This window comes from Garra rufa, chromosome 15 (genome assembly GCF_049309525.1).
Source record: "Garra rufa chromosome 15, GarRuf1.0, whole genome shotgun sequence".
NCBI classification, from domain to species: domain Eukaryota; kingdom Metazoa; phylum Chordata; class Actinopteri; order Cypriniformes; family Cyprinidae; genus Garra; species Garra rufa.
In genome coordinates, this window is record NC_133375.1 from 25,920,201 (window position 1) to 25,942,991 (window position 22,791).

At 39.8% G+C, this 22,791-nt stretch overlaps 2 protein-coding genes across 3 annotated transcripts in view; one reads left to right on the top strand and one right to left on the bottom strand.

Moving 5' to 3' along the window:
- Window positions 1-318: 318 nt before the first annotated feature.
- nkain5 (sodium/potassium transporting ATPase interacting 5) lies at window positions 319-13,188 on the bottom strand. Its single transcript, XM_073819472.1, has 6 exons — window positions 13,009-13,188; window positions 9,873-10,010; window positions 3,132-3,212; window positions 2,677-2,874; window positions 1,333-1,393; window positions 319-1,230 (listed from the first exon to the last, which is right to left on the bottom strand). Exons 1-6 carry the CDS (start codon window positions 13,060-13,062, stop codon window positions 1,217-1,219), a joined length of 546 nt encoding a protein of 181 aa, XP_073675573.1. The 5' UTR covers window positions 13,063-13,188; the 3' UTR covers window positions 319-1,216.
- Window positions 13,189-16,217: 3,029 nt separating this feature from the next.
- The window catches only part of LOC141287200 (uncharacterized), a 33,298-nt gene continuing 26,724 nt past the window's right edge, over window positions 16,218-22,791 (top strand). For both annotated transcript variants that reach the window (XM_073819334.1, XM_073819335.1), the window contains exon 1: window positions 16,218-16,599. The gene's annotated coding sequence lies outside the window, so the exon portion shown is untranslated. The remainder of the gene's footprint in view (window positions 16,600-22,791) is intronic.

Below are 22,791 nucleotides of genomic sequence, written 5' to 3' on the forward strand. Positions count from 1 at the left end.
TTAAAAGTGATGCAAAATGAGAGGGAACATGTTGAATGTAGATTCTGATGCCTTATGTTGTTCACAGGATAATAAAATATTGCCACATAGCACATAGCAATTCCATGCATAATAACCAAGGTGTGCTTATTTATTAAGATCATTAGTAATGCTTTTTAAAGTTAAATTTGTTATGTAGGCTACTTGCGTTTTTCTAGTTTTAACCGCTAGGTGTCAGTGTAATGGAGGCGAACTGGGGAACTTCCTCGAATAACATGGATCAAAACTCACTGACACAGAGACCTTAACAAAATAAAGTCTTTTTCATATAAACCGTGCTGTTTTTCAGTCAAATATTTATTAAGATATGCACTACATGTATAATTTAACGAAAGAAAATATGACTCAGAGTCTCCATTCAAAATACAGTGCTTAGTAAATGTTGTATTATTTACATTTACAAAATGAGGTTTGATGTTCGTATGCGTTACCACGTTTCTGTATTCTTTGGGGCATTAAGACACAAACCAGCACATGCAGGTATTATAAATGCTCTCTCCTATACACACACACACACACACACACACACACACACACACACACACACACACACACACACACACACACACACACACACACAAATATGGCTCGTGTTACTGATAGTAAAAGAGACAGATGTTGATCATTAAACATTTAAAAGCCTTTTGCTGTGTAGTGACACAAGTGCATGTGAAGCAATTCATTCTTCTTCACTTAATCTCCACTATTAAATCGTTAACCTGAAAGAGATCTTTGCAATATGTTTAAAATGTACAGCATTTCAACTGTAAAAGTATATGCCACATACTTGAACAGTATACAAAATTGTTTTACAAAAACTCATATCCTGAAAGGAAAATAAAAGCATGTGAGGTTCATTGCTGAATCCTTTGACTTTGGATGAATAGTTAGAGGCTACAGATTCCTTGTGACTTGCTTCTCGTTCACTTGAGTTCAGTGTGTCTTTAGGTGAAATAATAATATTAAAACACACATAAACTTGTCTTCGAATTCACGTTCATATTCACATCACTCTTATTTTCGTAAGTTGTGTGTATTGTTAGGTTTATACATATATACATCATTTGGAATCCATCCAATCTGGTCCATTCTGAGAATGGTTAATGTCCTTTTCCATCTCTCTTTCCCTTTTCAATATTTCTTCTCTCTTCTCTCTGTTGATGAGATCTGGACATGGTCACTTATACAAAACTGAAAAGTAACACAGCAGATATAAAATTAGATTCACATGAAGTCACAATATCAGTTTAGAAAGATGAAGAGCCGGTGTAAATTATAAATTATGTTACAAACATGCGTCTTCCTCTTCATTGAAGATGTTGACGACATAGCAGGCAAATACAAATCCCAGGGCCTACATACAAACCAAAAAAGAAACAGATTTAGTAAAGTCACATACAGGTCACATTTGTGACTGTGGACCACAAAATGAGGGTCAATTTTTTGAAATTGCGATTTACATCTCAAGCTGAACAAATGTGACCCTGGACCACAAAACCACTCAATAAATAAGCTTTCTATTGATGTTTGGTTTGTTGGGATAGGACAATATTTGGCCGAGATACAACTATTTGAAAATCTGGAATCTGAGGGTGCAAAAAAATCAAAATGCTGAGAAAATCACCTTTAAACTTCTCCAAATTAAGTTCTTAGCAATGCATATTACTAATCAAAAATTACATTTTGATATATTTATAGTAGGAATTTTACAAAAAATCTTCATGGAACATGATCTTTACTTAATTTCCTAATGATTTTTGGCATAAAAGAAAAATCAATAATTTTGACCCAAACAATGTATTTTTGGCTATTGCTACAAATATACCCCAGCGACTTAAGACTGGTTTTGTGGTCACAAATAAGCTTTCCATTGATGTATGGTTTGTTAGGATAGGACAATATTTGGCTGCAATACAACTATTTGAAAATCAAATAGTAAAAATCAAAATACTGAGAGAATCACCTTTAAAGTTGTCCAGATGAAGTTCTTAGCAATGCATATTACTAATCAAAAATTGGGTTTTGATATATGTACATTAGGAAATTTACAAAATATTTTCATTGAACACAACCTTTACTTAATATCTTAAGGATTTTTGGCATAAAAGAAAAATTGATCATTTTGACCCATAGTATTTTTGGCTATTGCTACAAATATACCCAAGCTACTGGTTTTGTGGTCCAGGGTCACATTTTATGCGTGTGTCTGAATTTCTATACTGGTGTATTTGGGTGCATCACAGAAAATATTAAGCTGAAGTGTGAAGTGTTGATATTGAAATTGAAGTACGTACATTTTTCAACATTACAGTAGCCTACCCTGTTGAAAAAACAAACAAACAGCATATGCTAGTTTGGTATGTTTTGAACCATGGCATAAGCTGGTTATAAACTGGTTTAAGCAACTAGCTCATAACCAGCTCATGACCAACTAAGGACCATCTTAAACCAGCTGCCATGCTTCAAAACTAACCAGCACATGCTGGTTTTCTCAACAGGGTACTTATTTGTAGGTAACCAAATTTATGACACAGCAGAATTGAGGAGAAATCTTAAGGAAACCGGTTTGAAAGCAGTCATTATTTCTGCACACTTCAGCTTTAACAGACACTGGCTTCTTCAGTTTTAGGATCTTACAGAAATGAACAGTTGCAGGGCGCTGTGCATGACTTCGATGTACTGATACTCTAACACACAGCCCAGCTCAGAGACCAAAGCGGGACTTTCCAAATGCTGCCATCTAGTGGTTCGGAGGTTTCTGTTCTCACAGCCCGGGCCGTTCTCCTTCCACCACGAGCGGTAAGACGAAAGACCTAATGACAGATAATCGCTGTCCTAAAAGAGCACAGCATAGAAATACCTTAACATTCTGAATTTCAGTTTCATAGCTTTGTAAACATTATTGACTTTAATGCTGTAGTACTGAGGAAACATGCAGTGTGAGTTTAAAACGGTGTTTAATTCTGTTCATCTGTTGTTTGTAAGTCTATACCACAGTGATGATATCATTTCATACCAATGGCATGAACGTATGTGAACTTGGTTTAGCACTAGACTGACCCATATGCCATATGAGCAATGGGGCTCTTTACCTTTGAAAGCCCTCCAAGGTCCAGATAAAGACAACAGATAAAGACATTCCAAGTCACCCAAAACACGGTCCAGACTATATACTAAAAGAAAAGGAAAGAGCATATAATAGTCATCAGAGACTTTGTAAAACAAAAATCCAAGTCTGTGTAAACAACCACATTACTGCAGTATGCTATACTTTATTTAAAAGTTTAGGGTGGGTAATATATATATATATATATATATATATATATATAAAGAAGTCTCTTGTGCTCACCTGGGCTGCATTAATTTGATCAAAATATTGTGAAATATTATTGCAATTAAAATAACAGTTTTCTATCTGAATATATATTAAAATGTAATTTATTCCTGTGATGGCTAAATTGAATTTTCATTAGTATCACATGATTCTTCAGAAATCAGTCCAATGCGCTGATATGGCGCTTAAGAAACATTAATATTATTATCAATGTTGAAAACAGTTGTGCTGCTTAATATTTTTGTGGAAACTATTATACATCTTTTTTTTTCTAGAAATGAATAATTCATATCTTTATTGATTTTTTTTTTACTAAACCTAAACTTTTGAATAGTATTTATTTATTTGTTTTGATAAAGACATCAATACATTCAATCATACTAATCAATTAAAAATACATTTAATTTATTTTAATAAAAACATTTATTTTAAGAAATATATTCATTTAGGTATTTTTATGATCTTTTTAAATTTAATTTCAGTATTTTATAAATAATTACTATAAATAATGTATTTTATAAATAAGTTATAAGTAATATGTTACATAGTTTTTTCTTTATAAATCTACACTACTAGTCACAAGTTTTTATCACATAAAAGTGTCAGGAATCCGTAGAGATGAGACTGGAAACAGAGGTAAGTAAAACGTAATGGTGTTTTATTAAACAGACTGAGTATGATAACAGGAAGTGAAGTCAATGGTGGCAGGTAAGGCTTATCTGACGGTCCTTTAGCAATCTTGGAAATGAGTCCTTAAAGATCACGCTGGAAGAGAGGAATGTCCGGAAGAGAGGTCTGACGTCTGTGGTTGACATGGGAATGTTAACAGTAGACCAGACAAAGAGTCTCTGAAGGTTTGGTCTATTTAAACAGGTGAGGTGATTGAGAACAGGTGTTTAGAATTCGGGTGATGATGATCTGGTGGGTGGAGCTTCAGTGTTCGTGATAAGTGATGGTGGCTGTTGTGAATGCCTGACATTACCCCCTCCTCCAGGGGCGGCTCCCGACGCCCCAACACGACGTCGAGGACGGCCGCGACCACGAGGGGCTGGACGATCTGGGTGGCGACGGTGGAAATCTAGTAGGAGAGTGGGGTCTAGAACATCATCTCTTGCCACCCAGGAACGTTCCTCAGGACCATACCCCTCCCAATCCACGAGATACTGCAGGCGGCCACCTCGACGTCGTGAATCCAAGATCTCATGCACTGTGTAGATGGAGGGTTGGTCTAAGATCTCGGATGGAGGAGGTTCAGCTTCAGCTCGTGTGGGATCTGTGGCAGAGGGAGAAAAAGGTTTAAGAAGGGAGACATGGAACGTGGGATGAATTCGGTACCTTGGAGGGAGCTGAAGCTGAAAGGTAACGTCGTTGATCTGCCTCAGGATTTTGAATGGACCAATATAGCGGGGACTCAGCTTACGGCAGGGTAGTCGCAGACGGATGTCCCTGGTGGATAACCAAACCTTGTCTCCAGGTCGGAAGGGAGGAGCGATTCGGCGTCTGACGTCTGCGAAACCCTTGTGTCGTCGTATAGCCCGTTGGAGATGTTGATGAGCTGAGTCCCACACTCTCTCGCTTTCTCGAAACCAGTGGTCTACAGAGGGGACATTGGAGGGTTCCTCCGTCCAGGGAAACAGCGGAGGCTGGTACCCGAGTACGCACTGAAATGGTGTTAATCCGGTGGTGTCCTGGCGAAGGGAGTTCTGTGCGTACTCGGCCCACGGGAGGAACCTACTCCAATTGTGCTGATCGTTGGAACAGTATGCCCGAAGGTAGCGTCCAAGCTCCTGGATCTTCCGTTCAGTCTGGCCATTCGTCTGCGGATGATAACCAGAAGAGAGATTAACAGAGATACCCAACAGTTTGAAGAAGGATTTCCAGACGTGCGAGATGAATTGAGGACCCCGGTCCGAAACAATCTCCTCCGGGAGACCGAAATGACGGAAGATGATGTGGAATAAAGCTTCCGCCGTCTCCATGGCTGTGGGAAGACCCTTCAGGGGATGGAATTTGCAGGATTTGGAGAAGCGGTCCACCACAACCAGGATGCAGGTGTTACCGTCGGAGAGGGGTAAGTCAGTGACAAAGTCTACTCCTAGGTGGGACCAGGGCCTCTGTGGGATAGGTAATGGCACCAGTTTTCCTGTGGGGAGATGTCGAGGAGAGTTAGACATGGCACAGACTGAACAGCTCTGGACGTACCTGATGGTATCTCGGCGCATACTCGGCCACCAGTAACGAGGTTGGAGAAGCGAGAGGGTCCTTCTGCTGCCCGGGTGTCCAGAGCCCAGAGACTGGTGGATAGAGTCCAGAAGGAAGGGACGTTGGGAACTGGGAACATAGATCCTTCCTTCTGGACATTCCGGCGGAGCTGGCTCTTGGAGGGTGGCTTGACTAATCTCCTGATCCAGGTTCCAGATGATGGGACTGACAATTATTTGTGGAGGAAGAATGGATTCAGGTTCGGTGGGAGAGTCTGTAGTGAACTGTCGGGAGAGTGCATCAGCAGGAACGTTCTTGGATCCAGGACGGTAGGTAATTCTGAAGTTGAAACGTGTAAAGAACAAAGCCCATCTGGACTGTCGAGGGTTAAGACGTTTGGCTTCTCGAAGATATTGCAGATTTTTGTGATCAGTGATTATGGTAAATGGATGAATTGCACCTTCCAGCCAATGTCGCCACTCCTCCAGAGCCAATTTGATGGCTAGAAGCTCTCGGTTGCCAACATCATAGTTTTGCTCCGCCGGAGTAAATTTCTTGGAAAAATAGGCACAGGGACGGAGGAGTGAGGATTCACCAGCCGCTTGAGAGAGTACTGCTCCCACTCCTACCGTTGACGCATCGACTTCCAGGAAGAAGGGACGTTCCGGATCAGGATGATGTAATAAGGGAGCAGTACTGAAGATGTTTTTAAGTTGTTGGAATGCTTCGTGGGCAGAGGAGTTCCAGGCTAGATGTTTGGGTTTACCTTTCAGGAGGGAGGTCAAAGGAGCGGTGATGGAGCTGTAGTTCTGGATAAACCGTCTGTAGAAATTGGAGAATCCGAGGAAACGTTGGAGTTCCTTAACAGAAGTGGGCTGGGGCCAAGTTTGGATGGCTTTCACCTTGTCTTGATTCATCTGCACACCCTCGGCATTGATGTTGTATCCCAGGAATTGTACTGATGGTTGATGGAATTCACACTTTTCAAGTTTGAGGAACAGCTGGTGTTGACGGAGTTTCTGGAGGACCTGTCGGACGTGCTGGCGATGTTCGGCCTGGTTCCGGGAATAGATCAAAATGTCGTCAATGTAGACCACCACAAAACGATGGAGATATTCCCGGAACACCTCATTCATAAACGTTTGGAAGACTGAGGGACTTATAGATAACCCATAGGGCATGACCTGATACTCGTAGTGCCCTGACGGAGTAATGAAGGCCGTCTTCCACTCGTCTCCCGCCCGAATACGAATGAGGTTATAAGCACTCCGCAGGTCCAACTTCGTGAAGACTTGGGCTCCACGAAGTTCTTCGAGGGTGGCAGGAACGAGTGGTAACGGATAGGGTTGTTGGATGATTTGGGAGTTTAGGTGTCTGTAATCGATGCAGGGCCTGAGACCTCCATCCCTCTTGCCCACGAAGAAAAAGCTGGAAGCGGCTGGTGAGGTGGAGGGTTGGATAAAACCTTGCTTCAGGGCTTCAGCGATATACTCCTCCATCGCCTGGCGCTCTGGGATGGACAGGGGATATACCTTTCCTTTTGGGAGCTGTGCCCCGGGCAGCAGATCGATGGCACAGTCCCATGGCCGATGAGGTGGTAGTTGTGTGGCAGCTGCTTTACTGAATACATCCTGGTACTCCAGATATTCCGCTGGGATCTCCGGGAGACAAGCAGGTTCGGGACTTTCAACCATGGTGGATGAGATGGGTATGGATGTGGAGCTTGGAGCTGGTAACTGAGACAGACAGTGTTGAAGACAGTGATTACTCCAACGTATGACATCGCAGGGATCCCAGCGGAACTCGGGTTGATGATGTTGTAACCAGGGACGACCTAGGATGATACTCACGGTGGAATCCTCCAGCACCAGAAATTTAATCCGTTCCGTATGAAACAAACCAACTTGTAGGGTGAGAAATGGTGACGAGTGGCGAATTCTCCCACGCCCAAGTGGCTTTCCTTGGATAGTTTTGACGGCGTATTCAGGGTTGTGGCGTAAACGTTTGACATGGAGTAATTCTAAACATTCTTGCGTGATGAAGTTCCCAGCAGAGCCTGAATCAACCAGAGCAGAGACACATACCGAATGATCAGCAGTATATATGGTTACGGGTAGTAAGGAGAGTGAGGTGGTTTCAATGTCTGAACAGATGGTACTCACCACCGGGCGTGGGGGTCGGACTGGACAGTTTCTGATGAGGTGATCTGATTGTCCGCAGTACAAACAAAGTCCCATGGTGATGCGTCGATTTCTTTCCATCTGAGACAACCGGGTTGAATCAATTTGCATGGGTTCTGGTGCTGGAGTTGCAGCTGCCACAGAGACGGACTGAGGAGCGGTTAGAGTGGGCTGGCAGGCGGCTAGTTGCTGGGACACCCGGGTGGTTCGTTGGAGGAAAGATTCCAACCCGATGGAGTTATCGTAAAGGGCCATCGCAGCACGGATGTTAGAGTTGAGACCTTGTCGATAGGCACCCAGCAGTGCGGTTTCGTTCCAGCCGCTAGCCGCCGCCAACGTACGAAACTGCAAGGTGTAATCGGTAATCGACGAAGATCCTTGTCGGAGACGGAACAGTTGATCGGAGGTGGATAACACATCAGTATTCATACAGAAAACTTCAGAGAAATGGGTAGTGAATTGATCAAACGAGTGGATGATTGTATGTTCGGCTTGCCATATGGTTTTTGCCCATTGTAGAGCCTTACCGGAGAGGAGAGAGATGAGAAACGCCACTTTGGAATCCTCGGTGGTGAATTTATGAGGTTGCATTTTGATGAATAATCCAACTTGTAGAAGAAAACCGCTACACTCAGCCGCCTCGCCGGAAAACATTGCCGGCATGGCCATGGGACTTCCTGAGGCAGATGGCGGTGGAGGTGGTGGAAATGCCGCCCTTAAGGCATTCACAAGTTCCGAAGTTGGATCTGGAACCGCCGTTTCCTCTGTGCTCATTGTTGTAGTCGGTCTGGTCTTCTGTCAGGAATCCGTAGAGATGAGACTGGAAACAGAGGTAAGTAAAACGTAATGGTGTTTTATTAAACAGACTGAGTATGATAACAGGAAGTGAAGTCAATGGTGGCAGGTAAGGCTTATCTGACGGTCCTTTAGCAATCTTGGAAATGAGTCCTTAAAGATCACGCTGGAAGAGAGGAATGTCCGGAAGAGAGGTCTGACGTCTGTGGTTGACATGGGAATGTTAACAGTAGACCAGACAAAGAGTCTCTGAAGGTTTGGTCTATTTAAACAGGTGAGGTGATTGAGAACAGGTGTTTAGAATTCGGGTGATGATGATCTGGTGGGTGGAGCTTCAGTGTTCGTGATAAGTGATGGTGGCTGTTGTGAATGCCTGACATAAAGCATAATCTATCATTTTTGTTTTTATTATTTTAAATAATTTATTATAGACATACACTACTCAAACGTATTTGAACAGTAAGATTTTTTAAAATGTTTTTTTTAATGTTAGATGTTTTTTAAGTCTCTTCTGCTCACCAAGCCTGCTTTTTTTATCCAAAGTAAAGCAAAAACAGTAAAATTGTGAAATATTTTTACTATTTAAAATAACGGTTTTCTATTTGAATATTTTTTTAAATGTAATTTATTCATGTGATTTCCTGAAATTTTACAATCATTACTCCAGTCAATTTTTATTATTATGTTGAAAACAGCTGAGTAGATTTTGTTTTTCAGGTTTCTTTGATGAATAGAAAGTTCAGAAGAACAGCATTTATCTGAAATAGAAATCTTTTGTAACATTACAAATGTCTTTATCATCACTTTTAGTCAATTTAAAGCGTCATTGCAAAATATAAGTATTAATTTCTATATTTTATTTCCCCAAAAACTCATTTTGAATGGTGTATAATGTTACAAAAGCTTCATCAAAGAATCCTGAAAAAAATTACTCAACCATTTAAAATATTGATAATAATAATAATAATAATAATAATAATAAATGTTTCTTGAACAGAAAATCTGAATATTAGAATGAAGGGACACTGAAGACAGGAATAATGATACTGAAAATTTAACTTTGATCACAGGAATAAATTACATTTTAAAATATATTCAAACAGAAAACAGTTATTTTAAACTATATATTAAAAATATTCAACATTTTACTGATTTTGCTCTACTTTAAATCAAATAAATGCAGGCTTGGTGAGCGGAACAAGTCTTACTGTTCAAAAATGTTTGACTGGTAGTGTAGTTTTATTAAATGTAATATTATTTAACATACCTATTAAAGTTCAAAAGTTATTAAAAAAAAGTCATTAAGTAAATACAGTACACACCAAAACGACATAACGGGGCTTATACTGGACTGTCCCAAACAAGCCCAAAATCACCACAATGACGTGCAGGAAGTTGACAAGGATGGGCGCCCACTGGTAACCTAGAAAGTCAAACACCTGTCTCTCCACAGCAGTGATCTAGAGAAAAAAAGACAAAGTAAGATATAATCAAGATCTCTACACACTGTTATAACCACCAGCGTTGCATCTACACAACCCCCAAAAAACACCCCTAATGCTGCCCCAAACACAATAATGATGGAGACCCCATCTCTCTTTCCCAGAGACACACAATCAAAACCCCCACCTCTGTTTTTCCACATGCTGGCTTTTACTCAGGGTTGCCAGGGTAACAGAGCCAATGGGGTACAAAGCTTGTGACAGAGAAATAGAGAGTGAGAGGTGGAGAAGGAGAAAGGAGGGCGGGAGGGAGGGAGAAAGGGTGAGCGACAGGAGATGAGGGCTCTCCTTGGAGGTCAGAGGCTCAGTGAGGGGAGATGTATGATTCAGATGGGAGGTGCTGGGTGTGGGGGATGCTGCTCCTCTCATAAAGCTTCACTGCAGCAGTCATAAACCCTCTCTCTGCCACTAAGCACCCATCCCCCATACAATCTCTTTCTATGCCATAATGCTGCTGTGTACCAGCTGTTCCCAGAGGTTCCACCTCAAATCAACCATTCGTAGCATGTCTTCACCACAGTCCCCATCCGCTGTGTTCCAGCACGAGGTGCTTTGACTTTATGAGCCAAACATAAAAGCAGTGAGAGATAGGTGGGATGTTTCACAGATACAGATGAGCTATCTGCTTTTGGTGACAGAAATCCATTTACAGAATCCGTAAACATAAACAGTCTTCATTTGAAATATTTAAAGGAAGTATGAAACCATCATTATACACAGCAAATGTGGCTGAACCTGTTGATATAGTCAACATGAAGGATGAATGTTCAGCCAAGACCTACAGGTGCCAAATGTTATACAAAATCGGACATGGTATGGTAGACATGCAGCAGACCTCTCTTTTTCTATTCACTGCTAGTAAAAGGTGTGAAATACTGAATTTGTTAAACCGATTAAACCATACTGCTATATTTTCTTTTTTGAGCCACCCTGAGATCAAATGTACACAATTGTAAAGACTAATAACTGCATGCATCAGTTCTGCACTGTCTCACTGAATCTTCATCATTTATTTAGTAGGTGACGGTATTTATTTATTTTTAAAAAAAGGTCAAGGCTGAGGTAATCCACTGAGATTGTAGTCCATATGTGATGTCAGACCGGATAACTAATATATGTGACCCTGGACCACAAAATTAGTCATAAGGGTCATTTTTTAGCTTTCCATTGATGTATGGTTTGTTAGGATAGGATAATATTTGGCCGAGATACACCTATTTGAATATCTTGAATCTGAGGGTGCAAAAAATCTAAATATTGATAATATCGCCTTTGAAGTTGTCCAAATGAAGTTCTTAGCCATGCATATTACTAATCAAAAATTACATTTTGATATATTTATAATAGGAATTGTACAAAATATCTTCATGGAATATGATCTTTCCTAATAATTTTTGGCATAAAAGGAAAATCAATAATTTTGACCCATGCAATGTATTTTTGGCTATTGCTACAAATATACCCATGCTACCTACAACTGGTTTTGTGGTCCAGGGTCACATAAAATGCTCATTTAAAAATACATACGCATTCACACAGGCAATTGGAAAGAAAGGAAAGGTTAGGAAAGACAGAAAAGCTAAGGTTAGACCAAAGTTAAAAGCCATGCAAAGGTTTAGCAGAATAACAGCAGGGATGTAGGTCACTGTCTCTGTTGGTGTTCAGCACAGAAACAAAATTGTTTCCTCATGTGGAGAACACAAGTGCTACTACTGAACTGTACAAAATATAATTTTGTGAGAGGAGAAAATCATCTCATACCACTGAAAAACCATGCAATTAATGAGCTAAATACATATTAAACACATTAAAATGCACATACACAAACATTTCTTAGTATCACAATGCGCAGATGACATCTTACAGGAAACCTGTAGGAAACCTGCAGTTTAAATAAATAGATTATATTCTATGTTGAATACATGGACGGGTGGATTTGATGATGGATATTTAAAACAATTCTCTGAGAGAAATTATGGTGGAATAGCAGTAAAACAAGTCAGAACTGATGCATATGACCATTTGAGACAGTACAGTAAATACAGAAATGAGAAAAAAGAACAAAGATATTCACATATGTGACCCTGGACCACAAAACCAGTGTTAGATAGCACAGGTATATTTGTAGCAATGGCCAAAAATACATTGTATGGGTCAAAATGCATTCATTTTTCTTTTAATGCCAAAAATCATTAGGATATCAGGTAAAGATCATATTCCATTAAGATATTTTGTAAATGTAATAGTGTAAATATATCAAAACCTATTTTTTGAATTGTAATCTGCATTACCAAGAACTTCATTTGGACAACTTTAAAGGCAATTTTCTCAATATTTAGATTTTTTGCACCCTTAGATTCCAGATTTTCAAATAGTAGTATCTCGGCCAAATATTGTCCTATCCTAACAAACCATACATCAATGGAAAGCTTTCGGGCGGTGTATAAATTCACCCTTATAACTGGTTTTGTGGTCCAGGGTCACATAGGCAAAGTTATACATTGACTGTGCAAAATAAACACAAATAAACACAACAAGCGATACATAACTGTACACTAATTTGTAATTTGCATTTCAGTTCTTATTGTACTTTTACATAACAGATATTTTTATTCTAGGTTTGTTTGTGCTCTTTCACGATTACTTTTTATAATAGTCCAATAACTGCCCATTCTGCAGCCAGTAATATTCTGACGAGGTAAACAAAGACTTCAAATATCTACAAAAGCACAATGTACAATGAAAAACTACAGCTATTTTTATCTTAAAACTTGACGTCTTTCAAACAATGGATTTAATAACAATAGACTTGAGATGTTCAGAAACTCGTCTCGAAGTTGCTATCACAACGTAACATTTCATGAACAGTGTTTTCATATTAGACTGATTAAGAAAAGCCATACAAAACTGCAGCGAGTACACGCTTGTTTTTGTTACAATTCTGTAACGCACTTACCAGCTGAAGAGCGCAGAAGAACATCAACATACACCTCCCCGAGCAGCAGCCCATCTTCACTATTCTCTCCGGTATAAACGTAAAACTCAAAATGGTAAATAATACAGTGTCATTTTTGAGGTAGCCTGTTTATTATCGGTATTTTTCAGTATGCTATGTTTCCCTCACAATGGGCTATGATCATAGCTGTATATAGCGCATAGGGTAAAAAAAATAGTATGAAGCAGTAGGCGGGGGTAAAGAGGGTGAGATCGGGGGTAAATAAAACGGGGTGGGTCTTTAAATATAGCAGCTACCACCTCCCGGTGCGCTGTCGAGAGAGAGCGGCAGGTGGAGCACTAGCGGCTGGAAGAGTTGGAAACTGATTAGCTTTACAGGTCATTAAAAAAAAGAAGTATATACTTATTAGCCACAAACGTTCTTCTAGCACTCGCTCTGCGTTGCATATCTACACGCATTGCGTAGTCACGTTGAAAATATACTTTGGTTCAAAAAGGTTGGGTAGGGTGAAAAACCCCATCTCATTTTCTCCAACTTCAAACTCGTCCAACATCGTTGTTTAACCTTTTTCTGTAAAAAGGCATTAGACTTTCTTTGCATGTTCACTTTGTAAACATTGGGTCATTACTTATACAGTTATACAATTATACAGTTGAGGTCAAAAGTTTAGAATCTGCAAAATGTTAATGATCATACAAAAGATTGTTAATGATTGTTTATTTAGTACTGACATGATTAAGATATTTCACATAAAATATGTTTACATATAGTCCAGAAGAGAAAATAATAGCTACATTTATAAATATGACCCTGTTCAAAAGTTTACATACACTTGATTCTTAATACTGTTCTTACGACTGATCCACAGCTGTTTTTTTTTTTTTTTTTTTTTAGTGATAATTGTTCATGAGTCCCTTGTTTGTCCTGAACAGTTAAACTTCCCGCTGTTCTTCAGAAAAATCCTTTAGGTCCCACAAATTCTTTGGTTTTCCAGTATTTTTGTGTATTTGTGTGTTTGAACTGTACGTCCGTGAGGTCGAGCTAGTGCAAGATGAGCATTTGTGGTTAAAAAGTATAAACAAAATGTTGTTTTTAGAAAATTACTAATCGTTTCGCTAGATAAGACCATTATTCTTCGTCTGCGGTAGAGGTGTAGAAGCTGCATTTAAACTGCAGTTTGGACCTTCAACCTGTTGGCCACCACTGAAGTCCACTATATGGAGAAAAATCCTTAATTTGTTTTTGACTGAAGAAAGAAAAACCTGAACATCTTGGATGACATGGGGGTGAATAAATTATCAGAAATTTTTTTTTTTGAAGTGAACCAATCCTTTAAAGGTAGTCTGGGCTGCGTTTCCCAAAACCTTCTTAACACCTTCTATATTTTTCTTTCCTTGTTTTGATGTGCAAAGCGAAAACAAAAGTTTCATGCAAGTTTGCTCTGTTCTAACAGGACAGAGTGCCATGTTTTTATTTGAAATCAACACATATTTGATAAAGAACACCCCTTTCTCACAATACAATGAAGCAGACCCTGCATAGAGTTAATAATCTATTTTTTTGAGGCATCAACATCAACCAATTCAGCACCACCGCCATGGACAGCACCTGGTAACGTTGCATGTAAGAAGGCATATCTTAAGCAACCTCCTAAGGTATAGTTTGGGGAACGCGCCTAGAAAAAGTAGACCTTTAGTTAAGGCATACCCTTTAGAGTCTTTGTAGAGCATTAGGAGACAACGTTATCGGGAAGCGCAGCCCAGGATGGTAACCACAGCTGTCAAGCAAAGTAAGATTTCTTATAGATGTGCAATGCCTTAAATTTCAGGCTGTTCCTCGCATAATTGTTTAAAAGACTTATAATGCACCAGTCGTATTTGTTTGTGTGTATGAACTCCTAAGCATTTGTGTGTGTTTTTTCCCTAGAGTAATTAAGATGTCAGCCCTGAGGTTGCATTTTCCATAATTTGGACGCCTCACTACTTGACTAGCCCCTGCAGTGCCCAGCCATGTTCAGCACATATCACCCACCTGAACACAGCTGCCTGCTGCAGTGAGTATACGCTCGCTGGCACGGTCCGTAGTTCCACAGATGGGTGATTAACAGCAGGGTGCAGGGGTTTAGGTCTGTGAGTCTCAGTATGTGCTGATAAACAAATTTACTATCTTTAGAGAGAGCTGTAGGTTTGATTGGTGGGTTGGCATCTAGAACATATTTGTGAATCTTTGCTCTCCTTTTGAGCCCATATGTCTCTGTGTGTTTGTACATAGATTCTTGTTATCTGTTTGTAACATGAAGGTTTGTAGGTTGATTAAATGTACAAAATCAATGCAAAACATACTATCTGACATCAAATGACTGTTCCTGTTGTGCAAATTAAACAGCAAATTTGCATAACATGCATGACACAGCATGATGGGAAGACACAACTACTTCAAAATAGATATTCTTTATATTGGCATTGATGGTTCCATTAAGAGCCTTAAAGGGGTAGTTCACCCAAAAATTAAAATGTTGTCATTATTTAATCACCCTTATGTCGTTCCAAACCCGTAAGACCTTCATTCATCTTTGGAACACAAATTAAGATATTTTTGATGAAATCTGAGAGCTCTCTGACCCTGTTTAGACAGCAAGGGTCCTACCATGTTCAAGGTCCAGAAGGATACCAAGAACATTGACAAAGCTGCTCTGAATGTAAATCAATGTGTGCGAATACATTGTGGTATTTTCCAAAATGGTGCCAGGGCGACAGAGGATATTAATTGTTGAATAAAGTTGTTATTTTAGTTTTTTTGCTCACAAAATGCATTCTCGTAGCTTCATAAAATAATGGTTAAACCACTGATGTCACGTGGACTATTTTGTCCATGTTCTTGGTACTGTGGACCTTGAACGTGGACCCTTCCTGTCTATGAAGGGTAAGACAGCTCTCAGATTTCATCAAAATATCTTAATTTGTGTTCATAAGACACAAAGGTCTTAATGGGTTTGAATGTAGCCTTAGTGAGCAAGCGATACTTAATTTAGACTAAGTGAGACTTTCAAAAACATAAAAATGTTTAATTATTCCATACTTTTGGCCGCCAGGGTGTATAATCATGATACTACCAGTACTTTCTGTACTGTTCTACCACTGACTGTCATGCCCAAACTCTCCGCGCTGTGGCGCAAAACGCGAGCTCCAGATGCCAATGGAGTGGGCACCGCGCTGTCATATGGTACTGTCGCCGATGCTCGAGACAGGATTGAGGCTTGAGGAGGCTCTGAGGCTCAACGGAGGCAGTCGTGACGTGGTCTTGATATCACAAGCGACCCTAGACTTGGAATAACCCAGCTGTGCGTTTGCACCTTTCGCCTTGTGAGCGACGCGGCATGCACAGGAACAATGGGGATGGTCAGAGGTTGCGCTGAGGACGCCAGATGCCATACCGCACACATGTCCTCCCTAACATACGAATCCAGGCTCAACGCAGGTTATTGATTATGCTTGCGGGGTCCGACCGGGAGACAGACGTTTCAGCAGCAGCAGAGAGAGTCCAGCGAGGTGGATGCTGCGCGGCGACGCGCCCCCTGAATCCCTAAACTGAGTGAGTACCCTCAGCAGCATCTGTATACGGCTCTCATTGGCATGCACTTCTGCCTACGTGCTGACCACACAACGGAATCCTGTATTAAACGCATAGCAGAATCTATAGCGTGATCGTTTGCTGTCGGATGCTGGAGGAATACGCGTCCGGTTTATATGAGATTAATGACTCGCATCATATAAGTCAGACGACACGTGTGCAGCAACAGCTTCAGTGTAGCCGCATTACCCTTTGTGATTCGACGCTTAATTAAACGATTTATAAGCAGGTTGTGGCACACTCTCTCACTCAGCGGAAACCAGCACTCCACGATATCGCATTTAATACCGTGAATTATGGAATCAATTTAGAGAACGGCGACATAGCCGCTCGTTTATTTGTTTCCCCTCAATTAAAAGGGATTTCGATTGAAACCTCGTGCCGTCTGCTGTGGGAGCTGGCCTCGAGGACGCGCCTGCACTGCGCGTGCATTTCCACTTTGATCTTGCGAGATTATTTCCTGAGTGCATCGGTGATTGGCGGGACAATACCCACTGGAGCAACGAATTACTCGTGCTGAATAAGAGGTCGACCGCTGCGGGCCATAACATATCATGCAATTGCGCCTCACATCACATATGCGAGACGGGAAAACAATGGTGTTGCATACTGGCTCACTTGTCAAATACAGTGTTATTTCCGTTCTAACAGCTCACGTTTTTAAAATTCATACAGGCCAGGCCAAATTAAATGTGTTTATTCTGTTAACCTGTTGTGTGTCTGATTAAATCGCCGCAGTAAAAGCTGACTGAGCTCCTGTCTGCAAAAAGGCGCAGTAGCTACTTCAGTGACGATGTATAATTTGGGAATAGACGAGTCAATAAACGCACTGAACAGGTTAGGTCAGCTTATTGTCGCCCATGTCAGATAAAATGCAAAAGTCTAATGACTTTGAACTATTCCTTATAGTCAGCATTCCGTTCGTAAATTAATATTTTAAGTGCACGAATTGTTTATCATTATATCCACCCACTGACTAATTTTGTTAACAAGTTTTGTTAGCAAGTTAACGCAGGTGATTAACTTTTCAAGTTTAACGGCATTAAAAATATTTAACGTAGTTAACACAGGGCGGGTCTAGGGTTGGCCACCCCTCTCACAACTGTTGCTTCTGTCTGTTTTTTCCTTGACAAGAAGTGCCTTTAGTCGCAGAATGCACAACCACATCAAACGGGAGACTTTTCAAAAGCGATTTCAATTTCGATTCAGTCTAAAGACAAGGGACCTTTAGAAGAACAACAGTAAACTGCGGCCAGATGAGAAGTTGTCAGGCCATATTTCAGTAAAACTAATTTACCTGTCGTGTCAGTTGCTATACTATGCTCATAGCACCCGCTTCAATGCGGTGGCACGCGCTGTAGCCTGTATCATTTAATATTAAAGCGCGAATGAAACTACAAGCATGCGTGTTAGATCCACGTCAGATTCAGCAGCGGCAGCTCTTAAAGTAATAGCAGCCAAAAAACTATTAATCCAGCTGCTGTGATGTCTATTAATCAAAGAACAAAATAAAAAAAAGAGGAAATCAGTTACTTTTGTAGCTTTAGAAATTCATCAATATTTAATTTAGAATTTAGTGTTTTATAACTTTATTCAATTTCTGTATATTTCCTACTTGCTGAAGGTAAATAATGGGTTTATGTGAAGATTGTTTTAAGTTCACTTAAATTAGAAGCTGTTATTTTCAAAATTCAAATTAATGTTAAAATTGATAGCTCTCAATTATACTGTAATGTTGAATGGCTATAGTCAATTATAAAAATATTAGGGGAAAAACTATTTTTTATTGTGCGATTAATTGGTTATTCTTTTTAATTGATTGACAGGTCACAATTTTTTTTTCCAATTAAATGGTTTATTGACTCACTCATAACAGGCACTGGTTGACACCTACTGGCAGAAGGGGTTACAGTACCAGTCTGAATGAATCTTTTGTGAATGGATTCAGAAGAATCAAGTCACTCAAATGAATTAAATCACCAACACTAGTGTAGAGGGAAGGCTCGTCGATGTACCTTTCATACAACAGACAGATGAATGTTCTGAGTGTGTCAAGCATGTGAGTTTGTGTGAGTGGCTGCTGTGATTCAGACCACTGGGGCAGAACTGCTCAGTCATATAAGCTTCCTGTTGATTGGTGGAGACTGGACTAGATATGATGTCCCCAACCATGAGCATCAGAGAATGCAAGCAGAATGTTCTGTACTGTCCAATCAATGAAAGAGAAATCCCACATTGGCTCACATGTGATTCAGTATAACATCTGGTGTCAGGAAGGAGAAGAACTGTTTTCTATTTAGATAAAAGATTTTTTTGTCTAAAGAGGCAAGAAGGCTGCACTGGTTTGAATCCCAATCATTGCATGTTAGTCTAATATAAAAGTTCATGCTCAAATTGACAAGTGTTAAATGTATTCTTTTTAAAAAAGCATTTCGTTCAGTTCTACTGTTCTGGAAACCTCTTACATGAATCACACACCTTGTTTTGTCACATCTGAAATGTGTTTCCCCTGTACTCAATTTCCTGAAGCTCTTGTTTATCCCGAGGTGGCCTACTACGTGAACAGAGCCTTCAAGATTTTGAGAGAACTGTCACAGATTTGCTGTAGGTCTGTGACGGTGTGATAAGGCCCCGCAGGCAGACATCCATTAAACGAGGCACTGCTGATGATACTGTGAACTGCAGAGGAGTTCCTTCTCTCAGTCTTATCGTGGAGCAGATGAGTGGTCATAGCTCCTCACAGGAGGAAACATACAGCCTATATCTGTCCTTGAACATATGTGTGTGTGGATATGCGTGTGTTCATGTCGGTGGGGTTTTTAGACCTGCATTATCTGCCAGAAGAGCATTTGAAACCAAATCCTAATTATTTCCCCCAATTAAATCAGCTATAGTTATAGATTGAGAGGGTCGGTGTTAGATTTACAATGATGTACGGAAGAGACCCTTTCTGATCAAACCAGTATAATTCAGCTACTAGCAAAACTACATTTCATCAGTCTCTCAGCAAGAGGTCAAGAGGTCCTTGTCTCCTCCAAACAAAGGTCATGAGGCCAGGAATCTCTGGTGACCTTAAAATGTAGTATTTTGAGTCATTGTGTTCTGGTTCGCTCACAGTTCAGAGGCTGTTCATGACACCAGTAATTTGTCCACATTGTTTTTTTCTAATTAAAGGGATAGTTTGCCCAAAAATGAAAATTCTGTCATTAATTACTCCCCCTCATGTCGTTCCAAACACATAAGACCTTCGTTTATCTTTGGAACACAAATTAAGATATTTTTAATGAAATCCGAAAGCTTTCTGAGCCTGCATAGACAGCAGGGCTGGTATCGTTCAAAAATGTTTAATATCGATACCGATACCTTAACTTCGATACAGGTTGCTGAACGATACTTTTTTGATGCCAATTTTATGAAATCCATTTTAACAAGATTACACTGCACATTACCTAAAAAAAACTTACATTACAAATTTTTATTCAGATTGTTGAAGTTTTTACAGACTCAAGGACTCTCTTGAGCCACTGCACGAAGGAGCAAAATGTAACCAACAGAGAAAAATCAGTGCAGATAGTTTTAATAAATTTTTAAATATGTTTTTAGTGCAAAATGAACAGTTTTAAATCAGTATGTCAGACTCACTGCTGCATACTTAAGATCTTCAAATCACTCAGCAGTTCTTCTTTAAAAAAATTAAATAAATAGCATGTCCGCTTTTTCAGGAGACAGGACCCGAGGACAGAATGATCATTTCTATTCATTTTCCACTGATTTAACCCATCTGATGAGCATTAGTTGTTTTTATTTCTGTCTGATTGTGTTTTCTACTCTGCAATTCTGCAAAGCTCATTCGTTGCTCATATGTCACTCATATACACGTTTATCCCCGATGACGAATATGCGTTACACTTCCAGAAAAACATTTATAGGAATGAAACATGCAGTTTATAAACACGCGATTATGGCTATATATGATTTGTATGTGATTTTCATGAGATTTTGCCTATTTTCATAACAATACAGTGTTTACAAGAGAAGTGCCAAGCAGGTCTAACGATTAGCTTGATATAAAAGGCTACAAATAAAATTTCTCCAACATTATGAACCCTCATTAAATCACAATAGGAAGTTATAACAAACACTCAATAGTGGTTTAAAGTAAGGCATGAGTAAAAACATAGTGTACATTTTAAAAATTGTCTTATGTAGCATGATGTTATAATGCAAGGGTCACCAAACTTGATCCTGGAGGGCCGGTGTCCTGCAGAGTTTAGCTCCAACTTGCCTCAACACAGCTGCCTGGAAGTTTCAAATATACCTATTAAGACCTTGATTAGCTGGTTCAGGTGTGTTTGATTAGGGTTGGAGCTAAACTCTGTAGGGACACCGGCCCTCCAGGACCGAGTGTGGTGACCAGGGGCGCCGCTAAGGGGGGGAAAGTTAGGACAATTCTAAGGGCCCACGCCCTTAAGGGCCCCCCAGAGATCAGCTTTAGTATGGTAGGGGGGGCCCAACCTCATATTTTGTCATAGGGCCCAAAATTGTGAGCGGCGCCCCTGGTGGTGACCCCTGTTATAATGTAACGTTACGTGTTTTCCTTGATGCCTCGCCAGAGCCAATGACTGATTTAGGCATGTAAGGCATGCTGTGTGCTTATTGGCTCACTGACTTTGATGAGATTAACCCTTTAGGTATCGAAATATGGTATCGAAAGACAAGACAGAACGGCAGCTCTTGTATCAGCAGCACCACACGTATGTGTCATGGTACTCTTGTGAACGTGCGTCGACTGACACGAAAGAGAAGAAATTGTTGTGTAAAGTGATTTTTTAAAATTTTCTTTGTGCACAAAAAGTATTCTCATAGCATCTTAAAATTACGGTTGAATCACTGATGTCACATGAACTGTTTTATCAAAGTTCTCACTACCTTTATGGTCCTTTAACATGGTAGTTGTGTTGCTATCTACTGTATGCAGGGACAGAAAGCTCTCAGATTTCATCAAAAATATCTTAATTTGTGTTTCGAAGATGAACTTAATGATGAAGTGAGTAATTAATGACAGAATTTTCATTTTTTAATTGTGAACCATCCCTTTAACTGTCAGTTTTTTAGGTATAAAATGACAAATATATCTCAAGGTTACACACATCCTTTTAGCAATCATTTACTAAAAATGAAATGAGTTTCAGACCTTGTTTTTTACCGTTCATGGAAAGTATCAGATACACAAGTGAATTCACTCCAGCAACTTAATTGAGGCGAGACGGCTGTTTCCTGTAACCCATTTATGGAAATTTCTGGAGTAGAGTTACAGTATGTTGCTCTAAGCTACAATTAATAGGTGTTTGTTTACGTTTTTTACTGTGATGAATTTACATTACATTTTCTAAATAAAATCTGAGGTTTTACTAGTGCAAAACTTTACCTCACAATCACGGTAACAGGTAAAGTGGATGGTTCTCAGAGTGTTTTTTATTGGATTGCTATATGGTTGATGGACGGTTTGACCTTACTGCTCGAGGTCAAAAGAGCTGACCCTCAAGTTTGATCATTATATTTAACCCTGGACCACAAAACCAGTCTTAAGTAGCACGGGTATATTTGTAGGAGTAGACAAAAATACATTGTATGCGTCAAAATTACATTTACCTTTTGTACATTTCCTACCTTAAATATATCAAAACTTAATTTTTTGAATAGTAATATGCATTGCTAAGAACTTAATTTGGACAACTTTAAAGGTGATTTTCTCAATATTAGAGATCAGATTCCAGATTTTTTTCAAATATTGTCCTATCCTAACGAACCATACATCATTGGAAAGATTATTTATTCAGCTTTCAATTTCAAAAAAATTACCCTCATGACTTGTTTTGTGGTCCAGGGTCTCATATATGGTGCCTTCAATAGGATATTTTCTCTACAAAGCAAAAGTCAAAAGTTCATTGTTGTTTCTCTTCCACTTGGTAGAAGACGAAACAAAACACGGTGACCCCTGGAGCCATAATGCAGAACAGATAACAGAACATGTGACAGACAAATACAAATACAGCTAGAGGCAGTCCAGTAGACACTCTAGCTGTAAATATGAACACATAGTGCAGCTGTTGTCTGAAGTGAGTTCTAGTAGCATTAGTTGTTAGTGCTGTA

Coding starts and splice junctions, on each gene's coding strand:
- nkain5 (XM_073819472.1), bottom strand. CDS start 13,062: ATGGGCTGCTGCTCGGGGAGGTGTATGTTGATGTTCTTCTGCGCTCTT. Junction 3,213..9,872: donor AGCCCCGTTATGTCGTTTTG/GTGTGTACTGTA, acceptor CTTTTCTTTTAG/TATATAGTCTGGACCGTGTT. Junction 2,875..3,131: donor ACCTTGGAGGGCTTTCAAAG/GTAAAGAGCCCC, acceptor GTGCTCTTTTAG/GACAGCGATTATCTGTCATT.